The sequence below is a fragment of the Neolamprologus multifasciatus genome, chromosome 1 (genome assembly GCF_963576455.1).
Source record: "Neolamprologus multifasciatus chromosome 1, fNeoMul1.2, whole genome shotgun sequence".
NCBI lineage: Eukaryota > Metazoa > Chordata > Actinopteri > Cichliformes > Cichlidae > Neolamprologus > Neolamprologus multifasciatus.
Window position 1 is genome coordinate 10,575,627 of NC_140439.1, and position 12,583 is coordinate 10,588,209.

At 39.5% G+C, this 12,583-nt stretch overlaps 1 protein-coding gene across 10 annotated transcripts in view; it reads right to left on the bottom strand.

Moving 5' to 3' along the window:
- Positions 1-12,583, bottom strand: part of myo9aa (myosin IXAa) — a 95,659-nt gene that overhangs the window by 22,862 nt on the left and 60,214 nt on the right. For 6 of the 10 annotated variants that reach the window (XM_085166372.1, XM_085166417.1, XM_085166346.1 and 3 more), the window contains 8 exons: positions 11,849-11,965; positions 11,606-11,740; positions 7,103-7,224; positions 5,505-5,646; positions 5,118-5,316; positions 3,923-4,042; positions 3,133-3,177; positions 1,816-1,891 (listed from right to left, as the gene is read on the bottom strand). In XM_085166372.1, the coding sequence (XP_085022498.1) occupies positions 1,816-1,891; positions 3,133-3,177; positions 3,923-4,042; positions 5,118-5,316; positions 5,505-5,646; positions 7,103-7,224; positions 11,606-11,740; positions 11,849-11,965 (956 nt within the window). The remainder of the gene's footprint in view (positions 1-1,815; positions 1,892-3,132; positions 3,178-3,922; positions 4,043-5,117; positions 5,317-5,504; positions 5,647-7,102; positions 7,225-11,605; positions 11,741-11,848; positions 11,966-12,583) is intronic. The other 4 variants (XM_085166400.1, XM_085166391.1, XM_085166355.1 and 1 more) reach the window with 2 other exon arrangements.

A 12,583-nucleotide genomic window follows, 5' to 3' on the forward strand; every position in this document is an offset into this window, starting at 1 on the left:
TACAACCACTGAACAGTTAGAAGAGAAGAGTTTCCGCTGCAGGGCTGCCTGCTTGGTTTGAAAGTGACTCTTAACGTCCACTGCTTAAATGCTGAGTAAAAAATAACCTGTGTGATTAGCAGATCTGGGCGATATCCAAACTAAAACAACCAAACCGCAGCGTCTGCGCTTGCTGTGTTATTGTGTTTAGCATCTTTGTTGCACAAGAAGGAAAAAATATTCAGCTCTTGGAACCATTTTAGCAAGTTTGGTCCAAAAATGAATTATCTCGGCACGAATTGGATGGATTGCAAGAGAAATTGTGTTTTTTCAGGGTCTAAACAGGATGAAAACCTTTGACTGGTTACTCATCCAACAACTTTATTTCATTAGCACAATCTGGTGTGTTATGTAAAGCTAAAGACGTTCTCATACAGCCTCATCAGTATCTTTAATTTGTATATTAATAAGCACATATTAGCATGCTAATATAAACTGATGTTTAGATTAAAGCATCACATGGGTGTAACCTAAATTGAGTCAAATTGTTAGAACTTACTCAACCAGTGTAGTTCATTCTGATTAAAAATGGTGATGATGCACAAAACAGATGACTTTTCATTTTTTTGCTCAAAAATCCATGTGTTAATTCTGAACTGTATTGGACATCAAGATGAAAATTTGAATCCGGAAGTACAACAAAAAAAGAAGAAGGGAAAAAAAAAACAGGGGGGCATTCTTTCCCCCACATTTCTTACTGTGGAGGTCACTGATGAGACCCAAAGGATGCTCCTACACCATCATCAACACAAAGCTATGTCTGCACAGTCCAAGGGCAGAAATGCAGATGATTTGTACAACCAGTCAGCATTACATTACAAGATGATAAATTTCTGTAGAAAAACCACAAACCTCCAGTGTGTAAGTATCAATCAAAATCTTTGCACTCCATCCCTACATAATCTGAGGACCAGCATTTACCGTCTATGGCCAAAATCAGAAAATATTTTTTTGCGTCACAAAACAAAGTAAAGCATAAATCTTCTGTATGGATCTGGTTCACCATATAAGGGAGATTTTCTCCTCAGTTGTTCATGTATCTCTGCAAATGGTGATAGTACAGTATGGCTTCTGTAACGACTGTTTATCTCCATAGTGTCTCAGAGAGTCTCATAAAACACTGCTCTGTATGCTGCTCTGTCCAGCTGACAAGCACCCTGCAGGGTCCGAACATTTATTACTCCCCGGGCACTTCTCTCCGATGCATAGCTCCGACTTTACATCACCGAGGAAGCAGCTGCAAGGGGTTTAGTGTTCTCCTAGCATGTGGAGGATGAGGGGAGCATGGAGGAGGAAGAGGAGGCAGGATGATGATGGTGGGGGGGTTACCAGCTCCATAATGATCTCCTGTGTAACAAAAGCTGACTTGCATGAATCCCTCTGTGCTGCTGCAAATCTCACAGTGCACAGCTAATTACAGAAAGTGTCAGTGAGGGGTACGAGACCAACACTCAGGGTCACAAGCACGTGCGTCCATTTATTTAAAGGCATCCAATGTCTCTCTCAATGCTGGGAGGCAAATATCCTTACCACTGCATGTAGGACACAAGATTAGGACTGTCACAATATCAATGCTTTGCTCATTGTGGCCACAAAATGCCACAATAATAGCATTCAAGTAATTTCTATTAATATTTTGGGGGAAAGACGACTATCACACAGACACATTCACTGATGGATGCGTTAGAGGCACTTTGGGGTTAAGTATCTTGGATATAATACCATCAGAGTCAACACACTACTCTGCTGACAACATTTTACAACATGGCCACTTACCGTGGTGAGTTTTCATTGATGGTGTTGCTTCCCTGCAGGTCTGAGAGTGGCGTACGTGGACTCTTTCTAGTCACACCTGATCACGAATAAACATGTTGGCATCATGTGAAAGAACACGCACATACACTTCACACAAAACCATTCCAGAGAAGAAAAAAAAAAAAACACACACACACTTCTGACACCGTGTGACACTCAAGTGTTACTGCAGTGACTGTTATGTGCCTTTTTTAAAATTGGAAATACTGGGGCTGAAGTAACATTTAACGCAGATTTGTGCGGTTAATAGCAAGGTTGTTAGTGCTGAATGATGTGAGATGATACTGAAGCATTATTTAGTTTAGTCTGGCCTGTAGGTTTGTTTAATACCATGATTGGCAATTTAAAATACTTGATTATGAAACACTTTTTCCAACAATCAATTCTATGCTTTCAATATCTATGAAAGCTAAAAATCTGAGCAAAACGGTATTCGGATTACTTTTCCATACTTTATATAAAGGATAGATGTAGCCACTGATGTCATGTCATGGTTAGAAAAGTCTTGAACTGAGCATTTTGTCTCCTGACATCTTTGTATTTCGAAAGTGAGTGATAGATTTGACTGAAAAAAAAAGGCAATCAAATTGCTGTCCAAAAACAGAGGAGTCAAACATAAGGCCCGGTGGCCAGAATCGGCCTGGCAAAGACTCTAATCTGGCCCACTGGAAGGTTTAGATAAGGAGGGTATAGAGTTTGAAATAAAGACCTCCCCCACTGCCATTCCTACTACACCAAAGTAGATAAATAATAGATAAACAATTAAATGACAGAAGATTTCTTGTTTTTTCACTACCATCTACCATAAACATTTCTTGTTTAATAGTGGTTCTATGCTGCTAAAAATAATACATCTTTGAATTAATCAAAACACAGTTTTTTAATAAATGCAGCCCTGTGTGGATAATGAGCTACCAGAACTTATTCTGTAATTTTACACATTTGTCATAAGGAAAAAACGGATTTTTACTGTAGTACATGTTTTTCTTATATTAAGACATCCCAAGGATTAAACATTGAGTTCAATGCTACACTGACGGCGTTTCTACATTGGCTTCACTGTTCAGACCCAGAGGCTACATCTATATTTTATATACAAGCTACAGCTGTTTTGTTAAATCACTACAGTGCGATGGTGGGCTTTGGTAGTGATAAATTTGTACTAACGTATATCATATTCCAGGATTTGTTTTGAACCTACAGCCAATCAATCAGTGCTGAAATCCTACAACTCTAAAGTGTGTTAGCCTACTCATAAAGCACTCTTCGACAATGTACCGTTTTCACTTTCATCACTTTGTACATTTTCACTCTCATCTGGAGCTGCAGGGTGGCACAAGACAACAAAAAAAGACAGAAACACATTTGAGTGTCATGAAATGTTTGTAGAAGAAAAGTAACCCTTGTGAAAAGTGTGTGAGGTCGGCTGAATGTCCTGCACCACATGTAAAGCTGCCTGTGAGCCAGTTAGTGATATGAATGTACACATCTGTGTCCCCAGCTATGCCAGACACACCCCTTAGTCTTTGATCACCATCACCAGCTGATGTGGGGTTAGTGACAGTGGAAAACAGCTGATTTTAGACAATCGTTTGGTGGACAAGCAACTATATCCAGTACCCAACAGACAAAATTGTATATGACAGTGGAGCAATGTGCTATTGCTATAAAAAAAAAGTGGTGGAAACCTGGAGGTGTTGCTTCCATCACCAAAGTTCGCTGACAGAGCAAGATAAAAATGCAGTTCTTTACATGCCTTTTACTAGCACAGTGTAAGAATACAAGTGAAGAGCATGCAAGACAGGAACAAACACATGCAGGTGCATTAAAGAGAAAAAGGGGAGGCAGAGAGAGTAGAGACCAACAAGCATCTAGTCCTAAAGTAAGCATCCTAAATCAAATCACAACGCAGGAATGGTGCCTCTTTATGTTTGTATATTCTTATTGGTATCGTTTGGCTTTACTTGGCCTAGAAAAGTAGTAAATGTTGGTCGGTCCTCTCCCTATAGTTTCCCCTAGTCATGGTATCAGATGAAAGTAGGAGGAGTTATTGTATTGGCAGCCTTACTGTACTTCTCCTCTTTGCATCTCTGCAGGATCTCTAAGCTTCTCTGATGCACAGGGTGATGCAGAAAGCTAAAACTATCCGTACTTTTCAATACTGCACAGGGAGCAGCGTCATCATGCCCTTGGAGAAGCAAAACAAGAGAAAAAAAAGGAGAGAAGACAGAAAAATACACAAGGAAAGAAAGAGAGAGAGAGAGAAATGACAGATTAGACAGCGAAGAAGATGAGATCAAGAAATTCAGTCGTCTACTGGAGAGATACCTGTGCAAGAGAAGATGATTGACATTCAAAACTGACGTTGGCGGCAGCAGTAGAGAGACCTGTCTTTATATAGGTGTTTGCCCCCCAAAGGTATTTCTATACATCGTCTTCTAATGGTTTATCCAGTGAACATATTCTATTATAAGATAGCAGTAGCATTCAAATTTATAAATTTAAGAACAAAACTGCGTCTGTATAGAGATGGTTTAGAAGACATGTACAAGATTCCTTTGGGTGACACAATATCTTTAGTTTAGCTGAAAAGATTTCTAAAAGATATCTAAAGACAAGTGAAAGATATCTAACTTCTAAAACAAAAATCTAGTCCACATTACAACATCTACGCTTCATGTGAAGGAAGGATGGAGAGGATGCAGAGCAAAAGTCCGATTCATACGCCGGCAGGACTGAAAGAACATCTGTTTGCAACATCTACTGCATCTGAAGTACAGCTAGAGCAAATTCTAAGGGAAAAGAAGGCATTCACAGAAAGCCAAAGCTGAGAGAGAGAGAGAGACAGAGCAAGAGCTACTGTCATTACACTGCAAAACTACCAGCACTTTGCACACATAGACTACAGAACAGTGACTGCATAGTGAATCCAAAACCTGGCTGAGATAAACATAATGAACCAAGACACACAGCAGGTTGGCGTATAGTACAGTATGTAGTAGCAACGTTTAACTAAACTGTGAGCTATGGAGCATTTCCTAAAGTACAAATGAAGCATGAGCAGGTGCCCTGACACTGTAAGACAGGTGCATAGATTTTTCTGATGACATTATGTTTTATAAGCTTTCTTGTGCTTTGCTAAGGTTTACCTCTCAGTCTGGAACATCTCTTCCCTTCACAGAGCATACTTTCCCTCACTGCTAGAGGTTAGTGAGCTAACTATAGGGTATGTCAACCGTTAATGCATTGGTGTGGGTTCTTACCTGTGTGTTTCTTGTGCGTGTGTCTCTTTCCAGCCTGCCTGAAAGCCACCAGGGCCCTGAAGTATGCGCGGAGCACTGCCCAGCGGAAAGTTGCTGACGGATCGATGCCGATAAGCCCGCAGATGAAGGCGTTCTTGCTGCTCTTTAGCAAAGCTACGATGTCCGGGCGCATATGGTCTGTGTTCTTCTCCCTGAAATCCTGCGTGTGTGTGTGTGTGTGCGTGAGATAAATATATAAACACAACACTGTTCAGAAGTATTATGTAGATTAGTGCTACAGCTCCTGCCTTAGCACTTACATGTGTGACCTTCACAACAGGAATGTAAAGAAAAATAAATACTGGCTGGACAGACTTAGATTCTTAAGAGAGCGAAGATGGCACTGACCTTGACTCCGTACTTGACCTTGCCAGCATAGTGTCGGATAATAAAGGCGGGCTCCATGACAGCAGGGAACTCGATGTAGCTGTTTCCTTCATGCTGTCGCTTGAACTTATCCAACAAAGTCTGGTTGGTGGCTTGAGGGAAACTGGGAAAGGAAACAAAGAAACATATGCTTTGAAGAAAAACGGGTTTTACATTTGTTTTTAATATCAAAACACCTCAAGTAAGGAAACTCGAGAATCACGCTCTTGATGAAGTTGATTCAAGACGCCAACTATGTCTTAATGCTGTAACACGAATCACACAGAAAATGTCCAACAGATTTCTGATGTTTAACACACAGAACATGATGAATTCAAGATATTATTTTTTTCACCACTCTGTGTGTAGTTGCTACAACTGTATTATATTATAGCAGAGCATAGCGGTGGAAACGTGGGAAGCCAATATCATCTGATCTGTAACCACTTTTGACATTTTAACCTCTCTTGCCACAGGTTGAAGATTATCCTTTTAGGCCGATTTCAGTTCATATATCTCTACAGTGCGTCAGTATCAAGAGCCAGCAATTTTGCAGAAAATCAACAGCTTACAGGAAGAGGAGTGAGGGGAAGAATGAGACACCAGGGGTTTTGGAACAGGGTGAAACCTGAGCTATGAAAACAGAGCAGCTAAAGAGTCACTGCCTTCCAGCTTTGCCTAACAGGAGGAATTTGATTTAATGTCCAAACGGAGAAATAAAGGGAGTTAAAGAAGGAAATATGACTTGTAAAATTGTCACAGTAAAGCCATGTACCCGAAAACACCATATTTCATTGAGGTTTAGCAGGTATAGATTCTGGACAATTCCATCTTGCTTAACAATTTAGAGAAATCTGACAAAATGTAAGTGTATTTGTCTGAAAAGTGTTAATGTTCTTATAAAGTGTAGTAGGAATCACACTCAGAATCTTGCACAATGTTTTCCAATTGAGCATAAAAGCAAAATTGTCCACTCATAAGGACAGGAGAGATGCAGTGATGTTAGCATTTGCTGTGATTGGTCCTTCAGACAAACAAGAGTCTGTTAGGTACTCCAGTTTATTTCTGTCCATCTCTAGGTTGCTGGTTTGTGTGTCATATAGTAATTTCCCTACACAAAACTAGTTCCTCTGTCTGTGTCGATAGTTCTGTGTTTCGCCACAATACCAAAACTACAAGCTCGAGGAGGCCGAGAAGGGATTGTGCATTTTTCACAGCTGTTTTATTTCATGCTAATATAAAACCTGTGCAGAGGACACTGTCCAGCTGTGGAAGCACTGCAGCTGGAACTGTGCAACAGTGCGGAAACACTTTAGGTTCAGTGCCTCGCTGATTTTAGTATTTCAAGCACAAAACAGATCAACGTGAGAAGGCAGGGGGAGGAGGGTATCAAACACCACGAAGATCCCCAGCTGTAATGAAACCAGCAATTTTTCAGTTGCAGAATAACACCTGCCAATTTGAACTCGTCACCTGTACTCAGCACCTGCTGAATTATCAGGTAGTTTAATACAGCAAAGCTAAACTGAATTTCTAAAGAAGTAAACCAGTCAAACTGGTAGGGAGACATAAATACTCACTTGCACTCTTCATCCAGTAGGTGGAACAGCGCTGTGGGCTTCTTGCTGATCAGGTTGATGCAGCCTGTGTTGTCGATGTAGTCTATGTTTCGCCAGCTGATGCCCTCTGCCCTGTATTCCTCCTGCAGGGTCACATCATGTACAAACAGAGAGCTTCAAGAAAAATTTACTTCACAGGACTGGAATCTGATGAACGTCTTCTTTAAGGCAATAAAAGTCACCAGCTTGCTGTATTAAAATACTAAAGCGTTTGGGTATAACATTAAAAATATATGTACTGGTGTTGTCCTTTAATGCATTGAAGCTGTTGAGAAGCACAGACGCTTTGTTATAGTGGGTTCTCACTGCATGTGACATTACCGACAGCATCACAAACGCTCATAAAATAAATAAATGAATAAAAATCATTAACAAAATACAATCAAAAGCAGAGAACCAGTCCAAGGCTGATTAGGCTGTTTTAAATCTTACAGTCAGAGTGGCTATAGTTTGTATGCATGGTCGCCTGGCCTGCTGGTTTAATAATGAAAGAATCATTCGGAGTATTTATCAGTATTACTTCCTTATACATGTTATTTTCCTGTGTTCATGGGAAAGATTTAACCAATAAAGACCTTAATCCAGCAGAGCTTTAATAAAAAAATCTCTTTCTCTTGTGTAATCTCTTGTTAGCCTAAAGTCTGAAGGAAAAATATGCAACTAATTACTGCTGTTTACTGTTAGTTCACAGGAAGAATATTTCAAGAAAGAAGCCAAACTTACTCGGAACAAAGTAAAGTAAACCTGAAAGGCGAAGTTTTGTTTTACGCTGCAATTCAACTGAGCAAACGGCTGTACGGTTATTGCTTCTGGTCATACGCACAGAAAAATGTCATATGATTAATAGACACAGACAATGTCTAATGAGAAGTTTCTGACAGCAGAAAACATACCAGATTAAAATTTGACCGATCTCACATTCAAGGTCATCTTCTCAGGCATGTCCTAACAGCTACTTTTACTGCCTGGAAGCCCCTTTCTGACCACCTGCATTATGTGCCCTCCATACTTTCAGTCGAAGATTCCACAGCTTTCGACCCCAAAGGCGGCGTGTCAGGTGACTGGGAGCATGCTCGTCATTTTTTCCAGAATCCACAAGACTGTTCACATTGAATCCGTCCCTCGTCATGAGACGCCACTGTGAGCTCTAGTATAATGCACTGGGGCCTCTGAGAGTGAACATTTTATCTGATGTGCATTTGTGCCTGTGACAGTTTTCACTCATCACCTGGGCTGTGTGCCAGATTTGGCCCACTCAGTCAGTCAGAACTTTTCCCAACCAAATAATGTGACATTTATCTCATATAACAGCTGCTTTTGTTGAGTACAATACTAAAGCCAGGACTTTAATCTCTTAAGACTGCACACACTCAGGTGACAAAGTGTGTGTCTGTGTAATCCCGTATATTGCCACATACTCGGCTCTTAAATAAACACAGGTGAGTTGACTCAACTCTTTGGTAATTGCTGAGTTTTGGTTTATGGGGGTGCTATTTCTAACTTTGTCATATTGTCTGGAATAAGGTAACTCCCACTACCCACGTGCCTTTAAGTCATCTTCCCATAAAAACTATGATTCACTTTTATTTTGTCTGTATCAGTAAAAACCCATAAAATGTATCCAGAAGATGCAGAATCAGCTTCTTTGTCAGGCTGTCATACAGTTACTCTTTCATTATATTAACTCAACAACAATTAAAAAAAAAAAGTCATTTCTTTATACATTTGGTGTACAAGTTTCATCTTTACGAATAGAGACACACGCACACACAAAAAAAAAAAACACCAAACAAAAACCAACCATTTAAATTCAAGTATTTTCTTGACAGATGTGTTTTCTTTGAATGGAACAAAACGTGAAAACAAATAAAAGAAATATCCACTGACAGAGTTCTAAAAAGAGGGATATTTAGGACATACTATGACCAGTATATTGGGGATGACAGACTGGTATTTTCTCAATAATGGGGGAACACAAAAGAATGTGTGGTTAGGCCACAGGAATCCTCTAAAGTGTTCAACACCACTTTCATCATTTAGTCTAAAAGAACAAAGTCTGCTGCCCGTTTTATAATATCCAATGTAATAATGTTAAACAGTTCACATCATGTCAAATTCACATTTTCTCCTTTGTGGGTAAAGTCCTGCTGGTTATTCCATTTATTTGCCGTCACAGTTGCCATGAATAAATATTTCAACTACAAGTACAGTTAGCGACTGATTGTTAGTGAGTGACTAGATGACGAAGTGATTTCACAAAGGTGCAACAAGGCAGGCATTACTGACTTATTTAACCCCTATCTGCTCCAACAGAGTGACTCAGTGGTTGACAGATGCATGGAAATATACACTGGAACTGTAGCTGAGGGGATGAAACACCAGTTACAGTAGGCATACTTCCTCTGGTTGAAGTTTGGTCACCCTGCCATCCCGGCTGAATCATGTTAAGGGATTTTCAGACTGCGTATGTTTTGTTCACGTTTACACACAATAATTTCACAAACCTGTTAAAGAGTACGTGGGTAGTATAAGGGTATATATATATATATATATATATATATATATATATATATATATATATTTTATTTTATTTTATTATTTTATTTTTTTCCCAAACATGTTCAAACCCAAATAAGATATTAAATTGTTCCAGTTCTTACATTTCTTTAGGAAATGGAAGAAAGGGGGAACAGATGGCATCAAAACTGTGATGGCTGCATGCAACCACACATTTGAGATACTTAGGTAATATTCATTTGGTCTTTTGTCTTATGTTTACGTTATGCTCCAAAGCTTCTGTGATCATAAGTTAACTAATTTGATATTTTGAGTTTACCTGTAATGCATGACAGCACTAAGCTATAGCCCAAATGCTGGCATAGACTTTGCTTTGCATTGTTTGTTATTTTATATGGGTATATATTATATTAATTATATTTCTGCTCTTTCTGAGTTACCTGACCTCCGCTCCAGTCCTTCCTGGTTTGGCTGAAAGAGGAGGCTGAGGGTGGAGCTGGTTTAAATGTAGAAGCCAATAAAGTGGACTGGACCATTTATGGTGATCATGCAGGGGGAATGGGGTTCTTCTTGAATGATGGTTAGCTGTTATCTCTTTAGTTTTCACCTTTGGTGTATATAATGGTTTATTCATTTGCTATATAACTGGAGCTGTTTCTCATTTGGGCAGGTCAGTTTGTTGAGTTATGTTTTTGTTAAGTGACTTTTGAGTAGCGTTCTGTTAAGTTAACCTCTTTTATGGGCCCACTTGGTTCTTAAAAGCTTTATTTTTGTTATTTTGAATTCTTGTAATCATCTTGTCCTTTTTGGGGTATAATAAAACCCATTTTTTTGAAGATTACATTTGTGCCTGTGTGTTCCTGGCTGCTTGGATCATGACAAAAACAATAAAGGAAATCCAGAAGGACAGCCAGAGAAATATCCAAGCAACACCAAAAAAACCCCTACATAAGCTATTTAACCACAAAATACTACTTTTCCAGAATGAAACACAAACACCGAGGTTGAGGCTCTCAGGCTGGAATTAATGGCAACTGATTTTCCTTGAGATTTGAGGGTTCATGCAGTAACCAGTAGCACAGGAAGCACTGTGGGATTATGAGGAATAACAAACACTGAACGCTGTCTCAGAGTCTTATTAAAAAGAAGTCACATATTATAAGACAGTGATGTTAAGCATGCCTAAAAAAATATGAACTTCTCAAACACACCAAAGAGGCTGACCCCGGACTTATTACTGAAATATTCAGCCTCCTCTCATGGGGCTCTCAAAACTGATGCTGGGAGTAATGTTGCAAGCAGGCTACGTGAAATCACGCACACTTGGCGACATGTTGTTCCTTTAAAAATCTCTCAAACATTTGCTTTTGGGTCACCGAATAAGCCATCAGCAAAAAAACAACCATTTAATCTAACCTAATATAAAAGTGTTTGAAGCCCCCCTTTACACATTTTTTAGACAACAGCAGGATGACTGCTAAAACAATTATGACACAGAGGTGGTTTGTGAATAACTGCCTTTGCGCAAAACAGTAATGACTAGATACAAAGACCTTCATGTGGTGTATTTCATGGTTTTCGAGCAGCCCCAGCCTCTCAAAACATGTCAGGGCAGGCAGCTGATCCTGTCAATCTCAGGGTAAACACACTATTTAACTTACAGGTAAACCTTATAGATCTCAACTTTAAAAAGACCTTTGAAGTTAATCAGCTCGCTTAAGAAAACATACATCCTCACTTGTGGTGGTCACAGGGTGGGGTGACGTTCATCTTTCTTAGCCCTGTTGGACTAAGTGTTGAAGAACGTCTTGTGGTGTATGTGCACTTCCTTGTAAATGGCCACAATCAGAACTTAGTTGGACAGATAGAACAAAACGTACACAGCAGCTTAAAAGTTAAAGGATAGGGAAAGACGCGTGTCCTGCTTCGGTTTAACCAAAGACTCACCTGTTCAAGTTTGAAGATGTGCTGATTAAAGTAATGCTGGAGACGTTCGTTAGCAAAGTTGATGCAGAACTGTTCAAAGCTGTTGTTCTCGTAGTCTTCGAAACCGAATATGTCAAGGACTCCAATGGACAAGATCTGAAGAAGACACCAGCAGAAACAAATAAATGAAAAATAAAAACAGAGTCATTATTGTTTTGAAGAACGACTACACTCATGCGCTTTTAATATTCTGTGTCATCTTACCTTGGTGGTTTCCATCAGGTCTTTGATGTTGAGCAGAGCGTGGTTGATCCTGAAGACAATCCAGTCAAACAGAGCACTGTACAGAGACTTGGCCATAGAGTCTCTCACTGTACCAGCCTAAAGGCAAACATACAGTATCACTGTAATATCTCAGTCAACACCATTAAGAAGTGGAAAGCAGGAGCACCAGTTTCTATGTGCATGCACTCCTTAAAAAGAGATGCCAGTCAAGTTTTATTAAAAGTGAAGAAGAGGCGGTTTCTACTGGTAATTTGCATTAACTGTACTCATTTGATCCAAGTTGTTGGAGACCACGTTTCATATTTGTTCTCATGCAGTTTTGCCTCTTCTGTCTTCACAGCCATTACAGTATTCCTCAGTATTTCCCCCCAAACTCAGTGTGCCACACATCTGTTTTACACATTAGAGTTTGGCCTTGAATACCTCCCCTCTTAACACTGCACTTATTGTACAGGCCCAGGAGAATAAAATGAAAGAAGGTCTTTAAATACAGAAAATAAAGCTGATTTGTAATGGTCGAAATGTAAAATGGCCCTGTATGAACTGTGTTACCCGAATGTGAATCAGCATGTGGAGATGTGGTTGTATGTGGTTCTACTTTAAAAATCAACCACTTAATGCGTAAATCACATTCCTGCAGTCCTATCACACACACTTTTATTCTGAATTTTTGATAGAAAATATAAAACTGGATATCCTAAGATGGAAAAAGCA